Here is a 21001-nt window from a genome sequence, read left to right on the forward strand (position 1 = left end):
TCCCGCATTAAACCCCCTCGCCAGTAAACAACCCAGAGACTTTGCAACTCTTCTAGAACACACCAGCAATATGGGGACTTCATCTTCATGATTTTAATAAATGAATATAATAATGATTTCCTGGTGTATGGATGCCATTTATTAACCAGGAGGTCTGTCAATTGGAACATTCATTTGTTTATCTTAAAAGGCATGTGAAATCTTTCAATAACAGAGCAGAAGAAGAAGCTTTTTCAGTGATGACATCTTTTATTAGAAAACAATGAAATAAAAAGGCAAACATCTACAATCATACAAATCAAAATGCTTCGATTGCTCGCGTCCAACCACTGCCTGTTAACAATGTGTGTTTTAAACTAATAGTTTGCGAGGCGAATATTTGCTCCAGGTCCGTGTGCTGCCAACTCACAAACTCAGATAGTCCACCTGAACCCAACACCGAGATCAGGTTGGAGATGTTGGAGTCCAACGGTTCTGAGTCTGAATGTGCATCTTCATCAGTCCTCAGCCGTTTACACGGCACCGGCCCAAAGTCAGACAAATAGAACTCTGGCTCAACAATATGATAACTAGTGTCCATCCGTCTCTTTTTGGCGTAGCACTGCGCGCCCTGAGATTGTTTTGGCTGCGCGCAACAGTCCGAGTGGAAGTATCCGTTGGTGACCGTAGTCACCACATGAGTGTCCAGGTCCAGGACAGTCTTGTGGTTGACTTGTGTGCTTGGGGCGTGTGACTCCCAGGCGGATTTGTCCGCACAAGTCCAAAAGCTTTCCGACACCATGAGGTCAGAGTCACTTGGAGGAACCATTGCGCACGCCGATGCGTCTTGGTGTGCCACATCTGCAGACTGGCAACTGGACTGGTGCTGGGGCGCTCCGCAGTGCCAAGTGTCCGAGTCCACCCCGCCAAAGTTGCAGTAGAAGTCATTGGCCAACTCCGTAAAGCAACTCCCGGTCAATTCGAGGTATCCTTGCGTCTCTCGGGCTGCGGCGACATCCTCGTACTGCTGCGTCCTTGGCGTCGGCGACAAGTTCTTGCTCATATAAAACTGCCTCGCGTTTCTCAGCACGTACGTTACCAGTAAGTTCTTATGGAGCTTGATGCCTCCTCGCTGCGTCCTGGAGCTCTGGATTTTCCTCAAAGAAATGGAGATCAGATTCTGTGCGTCAAAAGCACACTCCATCCTCAACAGGACCACTCTTCTCCTCCGGTCTTTCAAACGATTGGCCTTTTTAGCAGAAGAAATGGCAAGGTTTCTAGTTGAGACTCCCGTTTGGTTCGAGTAGACCATGTACATGGCGCTCCATGTCTACTCACTAAGGGCACGGGTTTGCAACTCTCATGTTTCCTTGCCACGCCCTCACACAGGCACTGTCCAATGGGAGGGAGGTGGTGCTTCTGTTATACGCAAATATCACTACATGCCTCATTCAGAATGCACATATAAGCCATGCTGCATTTCACTTTTTAAATCTTAGTGCGGCAACGCTTTTTAAATCTTAGTGCGGCAACAGTCACCCGACTTTAGTGCATGGTCAGATAGAACACAACAGGCTATATAAAGACATACACACAGATTTACTACTGTTAACTACTTTATTACTGTTTGGATGAAGTAGTATATAGAGTAAGTTGCAATGGAGAAACAATATAGCATTATAGAGTACAAGTTTTGTATGGTACAGTATAATCTACTCCATACAGTAAATGAAATTGTATAGTAGTGCAGGATTGCATAACATACACTACACTAACCATAACCATAGTAGCACAACACAATACTGTTTCAGAATATTATTAGAGGAAAATGAGATGAAAACGAGAACCACATCTCACGCGTAGAGAAGAAGAGACTTCATTAGGTACACTTTCATAATGAGATCCAATACAATCGATGTATAAAAAGAATGCTGCCTTTATAAGGCAAGGCAGCTTTATACACATTTCATACACAAGGCAACACATTAACAGAAGCCTTTAAAAAAATTTAAAGTAAAGTAAAGAAAAAACTTGAGTATGTTTCTAAAATAATCAAGAAGTGGAGTCTGGATTATTTAAAAACGTTTAGAAGACCTTCATCAAAGGAATGAGAAAACAGCAAGCTTTTTAACCTGGAATTAAAAGCATCCACAATTGGGGCTGACTTCACTTTTGTTGGTAGTTTATTCCGTTTGTGTGCAGAATAACAGCTAAATGAAGCTTCACCATCTTTGCTTTGAACTCTGGGCTCCACTAATTGACTCCAGTCTGCAGTTTTCAGAGCTCTACTGGGCTTATATATTCAATCAGCAACTCTTTAATGTATTCAGGACCCGAAGCATTCAGTGATTTATAGACCCGTAGCAGAATAAGGTAATAGTCACTTCTGATTGACAATTTCAGGGGATTATTTATTGAACCATAAACTTCTTATTAATGTCATTGATGTACTGTAAATTGCCCTGCAACTTATTTATGTTTGAATAATTTGCTCGTCTCATGTTGTTGGGAGGGGGTCGGGGGGTATCAGTATACTGTATTAAAAACACCTCTCATATTAGGGCAAGGTCTAGGCAGGGGGAAGAGGGGGTCTGGCCCCCACAAAGCTAGTCTTCATAGGGACACCCAAGTTGAGAAGGTCTCAGGTTAGAGGCCTGACAAAGTGCAGTCAGTTTAGGTTGAGGGTAGAACTGGCAACATACTGTGCAACTAAACCTAACCCAAGTTCATACATGGTTACTCTAACAACAATAACCACAATAAAATAATGTGCCGAGCATTTGAGAGCAGAGTGCTTTACAAGGCACTTGTTTAGTGTACCTGCATCCAAGTGAGTGGATTTGTCAGTTAGACCTGGTAAAAGGTGCTGGAGCACAATGCCTCTTCAAGATTTGTGGCTGCCTCTCATACATGCCTGTCTAGACCCAGCTTTGCTCCATATGATGCAGTGCAGTTGTACAGCACTGTAAACTACTACTGCAGTTATAACGTTTTGCTAAATCAGTAAAATGATCCTTGTAAAAGCCACATCTATAATATTGGATCTGATTGTGGACTATTAATGTTGACTACTTAAGCAGCATCTTGACACTCTATTATGTGATATACTGTACTCAAATACCATTGACTAAATTGAACAATACAAATAGTAGCCGTGGTAGTGCTGGATAGAGCAGAATGCAGTGCAGATTTGCCTAGTACAGAATAGAGAGTGGCTGGTTAAGATCAGTCCCATTACTGATGCTGAATGCATGCTTCTGGCTGCAGAGACACCACTTTACTTCCCAAGAAAAACAGCAAAGGTGCCCTTGAGCAGGGTACTGAACCCTTAACTGCTTGGGTCACTCGTTATGCATGTCCATAGGATCTGGCTTGTGCGGTTGTTTATTTCTAGCTAATGCATGTTTCGAACTATCTGGATGAAAAAACACGTTCAAGTTTTTCTCTTGAGGATGTTACAACAGTGTTGCCTTAATGTATTAGTAACTCATTAAAGTATTAGCAACTCATTAAGGCAAAATTCTTGTTTTGATTACATTTTAATTTGATGGTCTAAACAGGATACTGTAGTGGTTGCATAGTATAGTATAGCATAGTATAGTATAGTATAGTATAGTATAGTATAGTATAGTATAGTATAGTATAGTTTATATATACTGTGGTATACAGTAGTTGTGCAATATCATTTAGTAGAGTACAGTAAATATATTGGAACAAAAGAAGAAAGCAGGAATGACTAGAGGTCTTTATCTATTCATCCATCTTCATGACCATTTATCCCACTTCAGGATCACACACCTGGCAAAAGGCTGACAACACCCTGGACTGGTCACCAGTCAATCATAGGGCACATACAGTAAATTGTCGAGACAAACAATTGCAATTGCACTGACATTTGCCAGTCAAGTGAGGCAGTCCACCAGTTACTAGCAGTGTATTTATAAATTATTTGTTTTAATCAAGTCGAATTGAGGTCAGAATTAAAGCTGTTTAGGTGCTAAGATTCCCGAGATGCCATTGAGACTTTTGCACAAAACATCCCAAAAAATGAATGCACTTAATATTGTTGCTTATTTTAGTGGTTAAAGTCTATAAGCGGTGTGAGAAACTGCACTAAATTTTCCCTGAGAGGTCTTTCTGATATTTTCGTTCTGAATTAGTTCAATGGGAGGAGCAACATTTGTGATACAGCTGTTAACATGAGTGTCTTACACTGTACAAGTGCACCTTTTGTATTCTTAGTGATTGTCCGTACATGTACCTTACAGCATAGGCTTAGTAAATTACAAAGTAAATCATGACTGTACAGTCTGAAGCTGTCAATGATGTCATTAGGATTGCCTCTGATAATAGAAACCCTGTAACATAACTTGGAGGTGTGCGGTAAACGCTCTTAGTAGAGATATTATCCGTCATCCCACATCTGTTTGTGTGCACATGCAGATGGCTGACATCATACGGAACACCTGGATATTACTTTGATTTGCTGCCAAAAAAGGTGAACGAGGGGGACAGCCGCTATTACGGTTATCATGCTCTGATAATAGTGTCAACAGGAACCTGGCATGTATGTGCTCTCGCAGAAATCTAATTTAAAATGCACATAGCAGATTGACACCAACGTGTGGCATGGTATTGAATGGTTGGTTCAGCACTTCATGAAAAAGTATTAGTGGGCAAATTAGCTTAATTTAGCACACATCTTTAATGATATTACACAAGGATGGCATTCGGTTGGGGCTGAGTAAATGGCCACCGTTTCAACATCTACATTCTTGTATTTAGGATACCAGTGCTAAAGACAATGTGATGCAGTCAAAGTTACCATGTAAACAAATGTACAGTACACAGCACAGTACAGTTTGACAGAGTAACATGAAGGGCCTGCCAGCATAAACTCAAATCCTTTTGCAGAATGCTTTCTATGATTCATAATCTACATAATGTCAAAAGATCAAAAGTGAATTACTGTACTAAGAACAGAAAACTAAATGTTTATATACACACACTGTGCACTTCACACCAGCACAATGTAATGAGTTTAAATACTAAAATTGTGTGAAAATTGTGCTTTACGAAGATACTGCTGAGATTTGAATGAGATAATTAATTTGATAGTGATTTTACTGAAGGTTTATTAATGTGGTTGTACCTTGCAGCTGTAAAAAACTGCACTGAATCACACCAATAGTTTCTCATTTTTTGCACCTAGTCATTCTAATCAAGGTACTACACTATTGCAACGTAGTATTTATTTGTGTAAAACAGGGGTGGCCAAGTCCGGTCCTCAAGAGCCACAATCCAGCCTGTTTTAGGTTTATCCCTACGGCAACACACCTGATTCAAATTATCAGGATCATTATCAGACTTTTGAAAATCATGCTGATGAGCTGATCATTTGAAACAGGTGTGTTGCCGTAGGGATAAACCTAAAACAGGCTGGATTTTGGCTCTTGAGGACTGGATTTTGCCACCCGTGGTGTAAGACATCAGTGCTAGTGTTAGTCATTCCTCACAATTGTGATAAACATATTGTTAAATCAATATAAATTTGAAAATATCACAAAGTAAAACTACAAACATAAACTCATCAGAATGAGACCCTGCAGCTTGTATTTTTTGAAGCAGTCAGAGCTGAACCAAAAAGTGAAATAGATACAATGTGAGCTATTTAAAATATGTTGTCACAAATAAAAAGACTTCTCCTCAATTTAATTTGAAAAAGCAAAAGTATCAGCATTTGCAATAACATATGACAATTTGCTAATCTATTCCTGTTATGTGCTCAACGACTATTAGGTGTACCAACCACCTAAAGGGAAGGGTAATTTCCAGCGTCCAGTAATAGATAATATCACAATCCAAAATATAAAATCAAAACAATTGTATGTGATTGTATTTGATGGAAACAGATGTTAAGTACACACTTAAACACATAATGTTTCCCATAGTTACATTTAAAAATGAATCAAGGTCAATACAAGCAAACACAAAATGCAGTTCTTAAATTAAGGTTTTTATTATTAAGGGAGAAAAAAAAATTCTTTGGGTCATGGCATTTTGCTACAGCTTTTTGAGATCTTTTGGCCAATTTCATTTTGTCAGACAGGTTCTACATAGGTGATTTCTTGATTGAACAAGTCTGGAGGTAATCAGGGTTGGGTGTGGTCAAAGAAAATTAACTGAACATTTTGATTAGCCACAGTAAGGGCGGAATGGTGGACGACAAGTTAGCACATCCGCCTCACAGTGCAGAGGTTGTAGGTTCGAATCCGGTATCGGCCTTCCTGTGTGGAGTTTGTATGTTCTGCCCGTGCCAGCGTGGGTTTTCTCCGCGTACTCCGGTTTCCTCCCACCTTCCAAAAACATGCATGGTAGGTTAATGGAACACTCTAAATTGTCCCTAGGTGTGATTGTGAGTGTGAATGGCTGTTTGTCTATGTGTGCCATGCAATTGGCTGGCAAGCAGTTCAGGGTGTCCCCCGCCTGCTGCCCAAAGACGTTTGTGATAGGCTGCAGCGCGCCCACGACCCTTGCGAGGATAAGCGGATTGGATAATGGATGGATGGATAGCCATAGTAAATTCATGATTTAAGGCAGGCAAGTATTTTCCTAACAGAGTCAGGTAGCTTTTAATAATTTTATTCTTATAAATCATATTACCATTTAAATCAACATTTTTTTGTTTACTTAGGTTATCTTTGCCCTAGCTTTAAATTTGTTTATGTTCTTAAACATTTAAACCAGGAAAGTCATGCAAACAAAACTGAATGCACTAAAAACCCTGTTTAATATCATAAGAGAATACAGTATGGCTCTTTACAGACACTACAGATATACTGATAAATTTGACCATATTCGAAGTACTGTACACTTTTTGCAATTCATTGACAAAATGTTTAATGATTTTAAATCAAAGTACTTGATTCTAAATGAATCATTTACACAAACCTGATTTGCAACTGAAATGACTATGGATCTATTTGAAATTGGTGAGTGAAAAAAAATCCCACTGTTTTACAGTTCAACAAATGAGCTGTAATTGAGTTGAATGAGCCGTTAAAGAAAACAACGTCTGCTAACAAAACGCACCAGTCTTCCGACTCTCGAACATCGAGCTGGAATATGCCGCTCTGTAAAGGATGCACCCGATTACTTCAGAGGTTGGTTGCGTTATTTACATATGCAATATGCATAAGCAAGGTTACTGTGAGGGTGAAATAACCGCGAGATAGAAGGAGAGAAAGAGGGAGGGGTTTGGTATGTGTGTGTGATGGGTGTGTGACGTGTGTGGGGGTGTGCATGCGTGTATGTACGTATGTGATGGAGAGAGGGTGTGTGGGGTAGGCGGAAAATTGGTGTTATCAATATTTAACCAACCCTTCCAGCATATTTATGGCAGACAATAGAGCAGACATGCAACTGTCTCATTTGAGTGGAAGTCTATTTGTTACACGCTGAAATCGAGGCTGTAAATTAGGTGTTTATTGATAAATCCCTGCCGCACATTCAGAGTGAAGAGCCCAGTCCTCGGTACATATTCTGTTTTTAACTTTTAACGTATCTAGGAATTTCTCTTCCAAGCCAGAGGGGATTACAAATATACATTGAGTATAGTTATGTCTACATATGGCAAGCACATGTATGCAATTTAATCACTATGAAAAGTGGGAGGAGAAATAAAAGGTCTCAAGCTTTTTTTCCCCCTTCACTCACAGAGCAGTGGCCTCTCGGAAAATGTTTCCATGTGTTGTGTCTGAGCACACTGAGAGCAATGGAGGAAAACATTCTCTCCTCCAAACCACATGCAAAAGATTCTTTCTGAATCCAAATAAATCAACTCTGTGTTTCGGATCATGTGACTTTCTTTCTTTTTTTCTTTTTCTTTTTTTTTTTAGCTTTGTGTTATTCCCAACATATCCTGTTTCGGGCCTGCGCCGTATCCCAGCACGCTTTACACATGCGTGTTTGGACACCACACACACACACACACGCACACACACCCCCGCACACAAGCAAGAAACACATCCCAAAGCACATTCAGAGTTTCCATTTCCCGTACGTAAGATCACCTGTGCAGACAGAATGGCGTGTTTCAGTGCGACATGCTCAGGCAGGAAAACAGGAAAAGGGAGTTCAAGGGTGTCCAACATGAAATAGTCAGAGTTAGGGGAAACCCAGTGCTCATGGCAGCACTCCAGTTTCTGAAGAAAAGTAAGTAAAGTTTTACTAGTGCTCTAGTTTAGCTTGTGAACATTTTGTTTTTTATATAGGCAGCACAGACTTTGAAGAATCCAACAAGATGATCATGCTAAACCTTAAAAGTGGTATTTACAGTTCAGCAATACTATAATGGATTTTTGGAGTTTGCATAGGAATTTCCAGCTCCCAAACTTAGTTCATTTCTAGTTCTCTAGTTCCATTTTTCGTTCATCACAGACAGGTTTGTTAACGGTTTAGGTCAGGATTCTGTGAGGAGTTTTTCTTCAGCTAACTCACCTAACCAAGCCTTTAAGGATCTTGCTCTCAGCATTGGGGCACAGTCATGCTGGAACAGAAAGTTAAAATTCAGGTCTACCTAAATGATCTTATCCTTGACTTATTAATTCATTAATTACATTTATTTTAAACGGGGGATTGGTAACAAAAAATGCTTGCACTATATCAACATTTTTAAAAGTGCAGACAATTTTGGTATTTTAGCATGAGGCATGAAGTCGATGCACATAATTTGCTTTTGTGGGCAACATAAAATAATGTGGCGGGCCAGATCTGGCCCCTAGGCCTTGAGTTTGACACCATTGATCCAACAAAAACTGCATTTGCAACTGCATTGCAACTGTACTACTTCAGGGGCTTTGGTGTCTTTCTCAAGAACACTTTGACAGGTGTGGAGTAGGGGGGTTGGCTGCTGAAGTCGGGCCGGAAATCAGACCACTGCAAGACAGCCACTCTAATGATTTTTTTTTTTGTTTTTGTTTTTTTTTCATCTGAAAGGTTACTAAATTTGAAAAAAAAAAGCGATTTGGGAGGCTGGCATTGGTGATGCTGGCCAACGTTCCTTATATTTTGCTTGCCCTAATTCATATACAAAGTACAGGACACTAAAAAAACACAATATTAAATGCACCCGCCCAATCTAATGGAACCCAGCTGTAAATGATGTGGTGTCAAATCAAATAATCTACAACGTATAAAGTGAAACTTTAGTTCTTCTATTTGATGTTCCTAAATTGTGCCGATATATGTAGATTTCATTGAAAATCACATTTGCAAGGTGTACCTAAAGGTGTACCTCCTGAGAATAAATACCGTGACAAAAAAGGGACACCTTTAAGTTTGACCCACACCAACCTTAACCAGAAAAAGGTCAAAAACACTCCTATCCATAATTTAGTCTTTGTCATCTCATAGATAGGTTTAACCTATTGTTCTATTGTTAAAACCACATAGTTACAGCTATATGCGACACGGCATTCTGATCAATCGGCCAGGCCTCTGAGGGGCGCAGTGTTCCCTTTGCATCTGTCAGCCATTCCAGGCTCATTCATTGTCAAATAGGCACTGCACTCTTTGCCGGAGCTGAAATGCAGATTTATGCCAGAGCAATGCCGGTTCTTGCATATTAGATGAAAGCCTTGTTTGCATATACCCGCTCTCTCTCTCTCTCTCTCTCTTCCCCTCCCTGCCACCCCCTCCCCTTCTTTCTCTCTCTTCCTTTTTTCTGAGGCGTCACTTTAATATGTATGCAAATGGGCTCCGCTCCACGGGCAGATATGTGTGGAGTCCTGTCCTGCAGTCAGGAGGTGTAGGAGAGATTGTGTTTGTATTTATGAGGCATGGGCCCTGCCGCTCCTGGGAGAAAAATGCAGCGCGTAGTGTGGTGGATGGAGGCTCTGCAGTGCAGGCAGAATGCAGATATGCCAATAACAGAGGTCATGCTTGTCACTAATGATAAGAAGAGACAATTAGAATGTAGTACAGCTGTAATGTAACCTCCCCATACACCCTCTTTGCACACACACAAACAAATCTATGAGCCTGCAAAGAGCAGGCTTTGACATAAAGAACAAAGCAAAGGCAAGCAACTGAAGAGAAGATGCCTTTTTGGTGAATGCTCTATGTGGCGCTTAGGATCTTCACTTTGTGCTGGACTTGGATGGGAAATCCGGGGTGATTGGTTTGAGTCAAAGACAAAACTATTGACCCCTTGCATCCCTCAGGGGGGAAGGATCACTGTCAGGGGCCGAGGCAGAGACGACAAGGTCAGGTCACCTACGAGAGCGGCACCTACGGCCCATTTCATCAGTCTGCTGATTCCCGGACAGGACGCAAGAGCCTCGGATCAATCACATCGTCTCACTGTGCGAACATGAACTACATTGATAACTGCACAGCACAAATTTCTCCAATATTCTGTGTAGGATCACCCTTGCCTTAGCATCAGTTTTTGAATTCACCAATCACCTATGCAGAGGAAACAAATTCAGACGTTTTTTTTGGTGTATAACTTGAAACTATATAAAGCGAACACTCATATGAACTTTCTCACATGGCTGTTATTAAATTCAAACCATAATAATACCTTGGCTTGGTGCCAATCAGTAATCTACCAAAGCAGCGCGCACACACACGTACGCAGGACTGTGTGCAAATCAAATGTTCTCTCTCCCTCCCTCTCTCTCGCACACACACCCCTTCCTCCATCATGAATAAACCATACAGTGTCTATGAGTCATATACCACCCCCACATCCCTCTGACCCACTCCCCCTATTCGATGCTGTTGGAGTAAGGGAAAAAAAAAAAAAAAACGCTAATTAACGTGATGGCTAGCTCCAGCTCCTGTCAGCAGCTTGTGGGGGCCTCTCAACCAGCCAGACTCCTCTGGTCTCTGGTTTGAGCTGCTCTCTCCCCAACTGCCATCTCTGGAGAACCAGGGCCCTTAATTCATATTCAGCCCCAGTCACAGGCACCTGGAAGCAGCCAGCACCACCACCTCCGCCACATGAGCACATCCGCGTTACAACCACAATGTCTATCATCAGCCCCTTCAGACAAGCCCACCTCACCCCCAGTACTGGAAAACACCCCCTCCTCCCCAAAATATTATTTTGTTTCAAAACCCACAAGCCCAAACTGAAATTTAAGAGATGTTGGAGCTTGAAACTTCACCTAGGCGGTGACACAACCCAACTGATGGGTTGAATCACCCCACAGTGAACAGGGAGAGAGAGAAAGGAGAGCTAGAGAGGAAAGACAGAGAGAGCAAGAGAGAGCTTGCCTTGGTGGACTAGCTCGGTAACCATGACAACACCGCCGGGAGAGCTAGGAACAGGAATATACAGAATCTGTTTCTGCTGAGACTTGCACATGTGGCACAGTGCTGCTTTTCCTCTGAGAAGAAGTGGAGGGGACGTGTATGTGTGTGTGCGTGCGCGCGCGCGCGCGTACGCGTGCGTTTTCGCCTTATGAAACATACATGCCTGCTGCCTCTCCAACTCAAACGTCGCCCAGTGAGTCACACTGACATTATGGCGTAACTGAGGTGCACAGCCTCTTTCAATGGCAGCTCTTTGTCTTTAGTTCCAATTGCCAAATGTGTTGAGGTAGAATCTGGCATGCTGTATGAAGAAAGCGACATAAAACACAAAACATAAAGGCAAGAAGAGACCGCATTCTCCCGCTGCAGCCGTTGTTTTTGCCTATTTTCTTTCTGTGCGCTTCAACGCCGCTCCCCTTCTGCCTGTCTTTCCTTTTCCCTCTTGCTCCCTCTTTCTACAGGCTGAGTCTAACCTCCCCCTCCCCTTTCCTCAAGGGAATAAAGGTCGTAACGCAAATGATTACTCAAACCCGAGTTGCCATAGAAACGTAGTCATGTGACTAGAGCAGGCATGCATAGACCACAACAAAGGGGTGGATCAGGAACCAGCACTGGAAAGAGCTGTGGCTCGCCTTTCTGGTGCCTGAGTGCATTTCACTCAAATTCAAGCTTTAAAAATAGGCGAGCAGCATGAAACGGGGAGAGAAAAGCGAAGAAAAACTAAACTCAAAAGAGCTGCGAGCTACGATTACAGACTGTAATGAATCTGGGCTATAACACTGCAGTGTGTCTTATATTCTAGCGTTCACTAGCATACCAAGGGTGTGTCCTATTCATCATGCCCTTCTTGGAGGCAGAAGTCAGGCGCCAGTTGTCTGGAATTTGTGAAATGGCGTCAGTTGTACAAATGTAGAGGGTGGTGGATTTGTATGCTTGTAAAATAGGAGTTGAAGCTGCGACTTTTGGTGCGCAACACTTTCAAGTCTTTCCCCCCCTCAAAGACCAAAAACTAACTTAAATGGACTCTTTCTTTCAGCATGTTACGTTTCATCCGTGGTTGTTCTCTTTCAGTGAGGAAAGAAACATGAAAGGGGATTGTGGAAAACGCAAAGAATTGCTATAACAAAGATGCAGAAATGCAGGGGTATGGAGGAACACAATGTCTCCCACCAGATATCTCCAAATTACAGTATTACAGCTGTGATACAACTTGCACAAGTAGGAGTAGTCGGGGTACACTTATACATAAAAAAATAAAATAAATAAATTATATGAATATATATATATATATATATATATATATATATATATATATATATATATATATATATATATATATATATATATATATATATATATATACACACACACACACACACTAGGGTTTAATTCCTGCATTCTTAAAAAGACATAAATATATAGTATGTCATAGCAGTGGTTGAGTTTTAACTGCTTTGATTCACAATATTTTTTTTAAAAAACATGTACGCTTAGTTCTTAACATATAAAAAGTCTACACACCCCTATTCAAATGCCTCTACACACCCCTATTCAAATGCCTCCCAGTAATATGCCCTCTAACCCGTAGAACTCAATTGAAAATAAAAATAAATATTTTAAGGCCTACTCCGGTCTCCTCCCACATTCCAAAAACATGCATGCTAGGTTAATTGGACACTCTAAATTGCCCCTAGGTGTGATTGTGAGTGCGGATGTTTGTTTGTCTCTGTGTGCCCTGCGATTGGCTGGCAACCAATTCAGGGTGTACTCCGCCTACTGCCCGAAGCAGTGTTGTTTTCATCAACGATGACGATGACGTAAATATTTCGTTAACGCCCCTTTTTTCATGACGATAACGAGACGATGACGAGCTAAACGTGGCTCTTTGACGACGAAAACATGACGTGACGTACGTGAATTTTCGGTGACCAGACGAGACAGGACGAAATTGTTAGCGTGTGGTCCATCAGACGTTCAAAATTTATGACATCCCTTCCTATTGTACACGTAATCTGTCTTTCAAAGAATTGCAATGCTGGTGCAACCTATCCTCGTTTGGGCACGCCCACCTGTACGCGGGGCGCACGCGTCGCACACACCGTTGGACACACCGTTGGACACACCGGCACAACAAAACACAAACAGGTCTGCGGTCATTGTTCTCGGCTCACGCACACTGACACGCTTTCCTTTGACGGACCATGGCGACAGTGACAGCAGATAGGCTTGGTGGTCGGAAACGAAGGAAAGATATGGACATACTTTCTGTACAACCCAGCAGAAAGAACAACACGATGCATTATAGACAGCGGTAACGGTGAATGTGGCCACAAACTGGAAAAGTGGAAAGAATGACAAATCTCAAGCGACATCTGAGGGCTCACCACGCTGATATTTTGTCCCAACTCGTCCTGTTAACATTTACTGTATACATTTACTTGCACTCTGTTATTCAACAATGGGCTTGTGATCAATTTCATTGTTTATTTTTTGAGGCTTTGTTTTTCTCCTAAAACTGCCCCAGTAGCCTCCCGCTGATGCCGCTGTTGTCTCCCTTCCGTGATGACTGACACACATGAGCCATAATGGTAAACCGGCTCTGCCATCGTGCAACCAGTTAAACTGTGGCTAACTAGATTATGGCTAAGTGCCGTTAGCTACAGAGCGCAAAAGTTTAAGCATTTCACCCAAAATACTTAAGAGGAATACGATGCAAAACCTGCAAGACAAAACTTCTTTTTCAAGGCAGCACATAAGTGATAGACAAGCATCTAAAAATCAAACATGTTGTGGCTGATTCAATTTGTGTTGACAAGGGAAAGTCATCTTCGTCAGCTATTTGGTTAGTTAGCAACATGGTGGGGAAAGCATTGCCATCAATCGCAATGCATGTACAGTAAATTGAAAGTCATAACTTTCAACTGATTTTCATGAGGTTTGCTTTTTTTGGTCAATGTGCTCATAAAGAACATTTGAGAAAAGAACTATGAAAGGTTATTTCCTAGTGTATACTGTACTCACCATGGTAATAAGCAAGCCACAAATTCGATGGTGGCCATAATTAACAGAGACCAAGTCGTCCGCAGTGATAATGTTATGATAGGAAGGTACATTAGCATAACATCACTGTAAAAAAGCCGTATCACCCATGACAAAGTAAAATGAACATTAGTTTAGACATGTCCCAACACTGTCCAAAAAATGCCAACAGCCTCTCACGGGTTTTTGTCTTTTTGACTACATTTGAAAAAAAAAAAAAGGAGTTCCAAACTAAAAAGTGAGCAGCGTCACTTTTCTTCAGCATTCTTTCATTCTTCTTCAGCATTTTTCTTAGCCGGAAAGCAAGGTCCGTGTTGATAACACAACACAACATGGTGCTTGCCACATTACCGACTGTTCACAGATTTTTGGTCCTCAGTTTGCTTTTATGGCTGTTTTATTGGTTGTTACCCGAGCCCTCAGCAACTGTGATGTCATTTCAGTTAAAAGCAAATGACAAAATGGCTGCCCTCTTTGATGGCTAAAAACAGGTGGATTTTGCTGCTTAACCCATATTCCACAAACGCAATGTTAATCCCAATGCCCTGTTTGGACTAGTGGAGGCGTATGGAACCTTTTGGGGTTGCTGTGTCTCAACTAGTGGGCCCGCATAGAACATATTCTTGAAAGAAATATGTTTGGGTTGATTTCCTATTTAAGCCACAAACTCAGCTATTTTACATTCTCCATTGGATGTATGGCAGACAGTACTGCAGTGGCAGGCCATGCATTTAGTGCCTGGGCCTTCAGTGGGGACTGAATCGATGAGGTTTAATTTTATGACTTAAATGGTATAAAATAAATTACTGTAACTGCAACCTTACCCAGTTTTAGGGCTGGGCAATATGACTGAAAAGTATATCATGATATAAGTGTTTCATATTGGTCGATATTGATGTATTTTTTTAACTATTGAAAATAATTACCCGGAGAAAAATGAATTTATTTTATTTTATTTTAAAATAATACATAACCTTTAATAAGATGTCCATGTAACTATGAAAGAGTGAATTAAACTGGTGAATATATAGATTGAATAAACTCAGTTTTAAACAGAATGTGCTTAATAGAGCTGGGCGATAATGTCTGATGAACCGTCACAATCGAAGTATTTCCTATCAGTCAATATTGCTAATTATTGATTTTGTTTTAAAACTATTTGTAAAAAAAAGTTAACTGTTTTTGTATTCATCATTATGTAGCCTAATGTGCAGTTTCTACTCCACCGGTGCATTGTAAAAGCTTATTTGAATTACGTGCTACCACAAAGCAGTATGGTTGATACAGATACAGTACATTAGCCTTCATTCAATGTTCATACAATGAAAGTGAATACTCTCCTGCAGTGCATACATTATCGTTGACCAACCGTCTCAGGACTACTTTATATTTTTAGCGGACTCATTATTGCCATAGTCCATTCATATCTTACTTGCTTGATTTTAACTTGAGTGCGGTGCCGAGGGTCGGATATGGCTAACTGGCGCTAGCATTTCAAAGATGGGGAACTCCTTTACTTGTACACCACGTCTCCGTCTCCATAGGGAGCTGTTTAATCGGTGAAGGATCTAAATCTATATGAATGGCTAGATAGCCAACAGGTTTACCAAATACCAATATGGCAATTACACATTTACGGACATTGCATAATCAGTTAAAAGTGTTTGAGTCAGTGTGCCCTGATCTGACCAAGCTGGAGAGGATCAGCCCTACAGACAGGGCCAGCCAGGGAGGAGACCAGCCCACATTATGTTTAGATTTTGAAGACAGTATAAATGTGAGGGCTGAATGTTAGACCGTGCCCCTTTTCTGCCCTTGCCCGTCTCAGGTGAGAGCACTCGTGAGGATGGAAAAGCTGCCCAGATCTGATCATTGAATGATTCCTGAACTTCAGAGATGGAAAAGAAAACAGACGAGAAAATTCAATCGACTTGTGTGAGTCTTTATTTGCATTGGATGCCTTCTTGAAAGATAAAAAGAACACGCATTGAGTAAGCAGTTGTTTTGTAAATTGCTAATTGGGCTTATGACCTCAAGACCTATAAAATATTCTAACATTGGGTTATCATGCATAATATCATTTTATTGTAAGAGTTGTACTGAGACGGTTGGTCATTTATTTGACCGAAGTTACGCCAGTCACTCGCTCGACGCGAGTATGGCGCATGGCCGCCGGGCCCGCAGGCATGCTCCGGTGGGTTAGCTGCTTCTTCTTCGTTGGTTTAAATGCTTCCTCTTCATTGGTTTTGCGGCTCCGTTGTTGGTTTAACGTCTTCTTCGTGATTGGAGGTGGATGCATGTTGCCTACATCACGCATCATGCCGCGATCGGGTTTGTTTTCTAAATTTTTTTCTATCGAATCTTTTATCAAAGGCATTTTCTATTGATATCGATCACGTTTCAATCGCGATATATATTGATACTGAATTATCGGTCCAGCCCTGCCCGGTTTCCACTTTCTCATGCACGAAGGAAATTGTGGAAATTGGTCAGGTGTTTTATGTGTAATCTTGTGTACTGAATACATCCTTATTTAGGATTTAGGGTTTTCAGTCACAAAAGTCAAAAATTTGCTTTGAAAAGGATAATTATCAAACAAAGCTCATGGTGTCTGAAACTTTTGCACAGTCCTGCAAATGTCATATGTTTGTCAACATCAAAGAAGGCTATTTAGCTGATGCTGAGATGCTGTATCTAGTATAAACACACACAAAAGTGCAGAGTAAAACACAGAGCCGTTGGATGCGGCAAAGGACAAACAACGATGAATCCAATCCGTTGTTTTTATTGTTTCCCCCAGTAACATACAATGATGGGCAGTTTGACACTGTCAGAGATGCATTACTTTGACAACAGGTTTGTTTTTGTGGCTGTGGTCTGCAGTACTGCACAACACATTTCAATGTGCAGTACAGTTCTACACTAAGTAAATAATAACGATCTAATAAGTTAACAAAGACCATGTCAAATGAGTAACTCTCCACTTGTGTGAATAAAAAATGAACATGATCATCTTTACCATCAATTTTTGAGGAGACACATCTATTCTTGAATGGAGATTTGTCACTTGTAAGCCATAATTGAACCTGTACAATGACAACTATTTGTGAGACCAATGGTATGATGCAAGACAGCCATATAATAATTTTCCTCCCATTTTTCATGACTAAAAAAAGGTGTGCCAGGGACCAACACCTACAGTTCAATAAGGTGTCCTGTCCTAACAGGATTCAGTTATCCTGCAACCTGTCCACCCCCACTGCGATTAGTCCTAGGCCCGAGTTGAACCCGTCGACCTGCAGCCATCTTTCAATGCTGAGAGACCAACCAACATCCCCCACAGTATACACACACAGTCACTGGCTCTACTTGCAACATAATAATTACGAATGCTCTTGCAACACATAATGTATAGGCAAACACGAATACACCATGTTGGGATCCAGAAAGAGCTCCATGGTTTCATTTTAGTTTTAGCAACCATCATTCTAGTGTGCTCCATCAACACCAGAAGAGCAATAGGACGGGGTGCATTTTTTACTGATGAAGTCACCACATCTGCGGTTATGAACACTAAGTGCTCTGTGCCTCAACTCCTGCTCTCTCTTTCCCTTGTTTCTTTCCCCCATCTCCCACACGACGATGAAGCATCGCTTGCCTCCATACTAGCAAACACCTACCGGTAGTTCATACGCGCAAACAAATAAGCACTCAGTCTGAAGGGGCATGAACATTGTGAGCCCCTAACTGACTGCTGCCGCTCTCAAGTCCACCTCAAGTCCCATGAGGTTTGAGGCAGCAGCTGAGTGTTCACTGATGTCTGCAATTATCCCGTGTCTAGACAACGACTAGTGATGCACATTCTGCTCAGGCACAGCTCTATAGGAGAATAGGCCTGGAACACATACAATATCATTTTAGCTGATGACGTAGTGGTATATAAAAAGGTCAGAGCCAGGCTAGGAGGAAGAAAGAAGTTTCAAAGAAAAAGCCGCGGATGGCAAACGTAAATTTGTTGTGTTAGACAAACGCAAGAACGTTTTACATGCTAATATACTGTGAATTTGTTTGACTTTAATGAAATTGTCCATTTCCTATGGCGTATGGTCAACAGAATGTCAGTCAGAAATGCATACAAAAAAATATGCAATATAAAAATAGTGTTATGATTTGTGAAAAGGGTGAGTTTGATTCCCTATAACTCAGCCAGAATTTTGGCTCTCACATATTAGCCGGTGCCCATGTGGGACACATCTACACACAATCAACCAATTACCAGTATAAAATCAGGTACTCCTAAATTTCCCCTTTTTTTGTTGTTTAAAGCACACCTGTGATAGGAATATGTGTTTAACTTCCCACTCTCCTTGAGCAAGACTGCAAAGCTTCAAAAGATGTCCGGGACAAGATTGTTGCCCTGCAAAGGCTAAAAAGGGTTACAAAACTATCAGCTATTTAAAGGCTGTTGGCACAATTTTTCGAAAGAAGACACAAAACAAGAATTATTTGCCCTTGGTATAAAATACAGAATCTTGTCTGCGACTCCCCAACTCGTCGCCAGGAGACGTTTCTGAAATGTCCCCGCAACCAGCGGAGACTCGGGCCGCCATCAGGCCACCAACTAGTCTCCAGGAAAGTGAGATACTGTCGGCCCCTAAGGGAGCAGCCTGAAAGTACACTGCACAAACTTGTTGATGAGCTGAAGACATTTGAGACCACAATGACCATAAAAACAGTAATGGATTGAAATCTTGTAGTGCCCGAAAGGTCCCTCTGCTCAAGAAGGCGCTCATGTATAGGTCCGCCTTAAGTTTGCCAGTGAACACCTAAATGACTTAAGGAAGGCTTGGAAGAAAGTGGTGCTCAGATGAACAAAGTTGATCTATTTGATACCAATTCACCAACCCGCCGTGCTTGAAAGACGGAAAATGACCAAAAGAATCTACCAAACCATCACCACAGTCAAGCATGGAGGTGGAAACATGGAGTCCTGGAGGGGTCTAGTCAGTCTCCAGATGCAGCTGACCAAATAGAATTCAAGATTCAAGTTTCTAAACTGCAGCCATGGATCTTGAAGGACTAAGAGCAGGCGTGTCCAAACACTGTCCTCAAAGGTTGCTGACCTGCCTGTTTTCCCATTTCATCCTGCTGCAACACACCAGATTCAAATGACCAGGATTGTTATCATGCTTCTTCAGAGCTTGCTGGTGAGCTGATCATTTGAACCAGGTGTGTTGCAGCCCGGAGAGATGGAAAACAGGCAGGACAGCGGCCCTTGAGGACCGAGAGCTGGACATGATTGACTCGGAGAATTTCTTTAAAGAGGAGTGGCCCACAGTCCGACCAACAAGAAAGGTCTCGGCGCTGATTGCCTACGAGGGTTTCTCCACTAAGTACTAACTTACGTTTTGTTTGAGGATCAAACACTAACATCACTCAATAAAATGCACATTTTGAAACATTGTGTGTTTTTTAAGCATGTTTGAATGAAATTTTGTCCATCACCATAACCAATAAACAACCAGAAAAATTACAGACTTTCAATTTCTTTGTAAACAAGCAGTTAGAATCAGAGGATTAAATAATTATTTCCCCCATTGTATACGGACAGAAAACCGTGCTGCAGAATTGTACATCATCAAATAGTTTGAGACAGAATGCTTATCAAGACTACTCACAAAAAGTTGTGCATATTTGGCATTTGGGTGAAATTTCAGTAACAACCTAAAATAACAGGTGAACATAATCTGACCATCTCAAAAGGTGAGTACACATTTCGGATTTTTCAACATTTCAGTACTAAGCACAACTTTCTGTTTTCTAATAAGGAGTTGAGTGGCAAAATTCACAAAAGGTGTTTGATCCATCAATTGATCAATACATTTCATGGTCCAATGAGAAGTGTTTATCATACTGTAGACATTTTTTTAATCAGGGGACCCGAACATCACCTAAAAATTGATTTGCAGTACCTTCAAACAGGATGGTCACAGAGGGAAGTGCCTGCTTTTGCTTTGAGTGTCACCACCAGGTTGCAACAGAGATACAGAGACCAGAAGCGTCACAGAAAGGCATAGAAGTGGATTCATGGACACACACAAATACACTTTTTGAATTTTGCCATTCAGTTCCTTGTTAGTGAACAGCGAGTTGTGCAAAAATTACGGAAACATTGAACAGTTAGATATGCATTCAGAGGTTTAGATGTCAAATTAAGTTCACCTGTGATCGGTATTGTGCATTTTAGGTTCTTTCGGAAATTTCAACAATTGCTTAACATCCCTTATTTATTTACTTACTTATTATGAGTATGTAGTTTGGATTTTCTATGTTGGCAAAACAATTTTTGTCCCAGTCAATTACCACAAATCACACTACAGGTTTCCTTTGCTGTCAAGAATCATTTTTGAAATTTCAGTCAATGTAAGCGAAACATTACATCATTTACTTGCCTTCTTTGGAGTTAAAGTGTTTTTTATTTGTTGAATGAGTATAATCTGAGGAGAAATGACAAGGGGCAAAATGCAGATAGTGATGATAAATATTTTCCATATTCACTGTTTTTCTTCTCTCTCTTTTTTGAAATTGTATTTATTATTTTTTTACATTTTGATCTTATTGACAGTTTTAAGAAACACAATGTTACTTCATTCTAAAGGAT

General features: G+C 41.1%; 1 protein-coding gene across 1 annotated transcript; it reads right to left on the reverse strand.

Moving 5' to 3' along the window:
* Positions 1-235: 235 nt before the first annotated feature.
* On the reverse strand, positions 236-1322 carry LOC147147690 (immediate early response gene 5-like protein). The gene has a single exon (XM_086031079.1). The coding sequence runs from the start codon at positions 1295-1297 to the stop codon at positions 299-301; it is 999 nt and encodes a 332-aa protein (XP_085887205.1). The 5' UTR covers positions 1298-1322; the 3' UTR covers positions 236-298.
* Between the last annotated feature and the right edge of the window lie 19679 nt (positions 1323-21001).

The sequence above is a fragment of the Filicampus tigris genome, chromosome 5 (genome assembly GCF_054856515.1).
Source record: "Filicampus tigris isolate MCC_2025a chromosome 5, RoL_Ftig_1.0, whole genome shotgun sequence".
Taxonomy (NCBI): Eukaryota; Metazoa; Chordata; class Actinopteri; order Syngnathiformes; family Syngnathidae; genus Filicampus; species Filicampus tigris.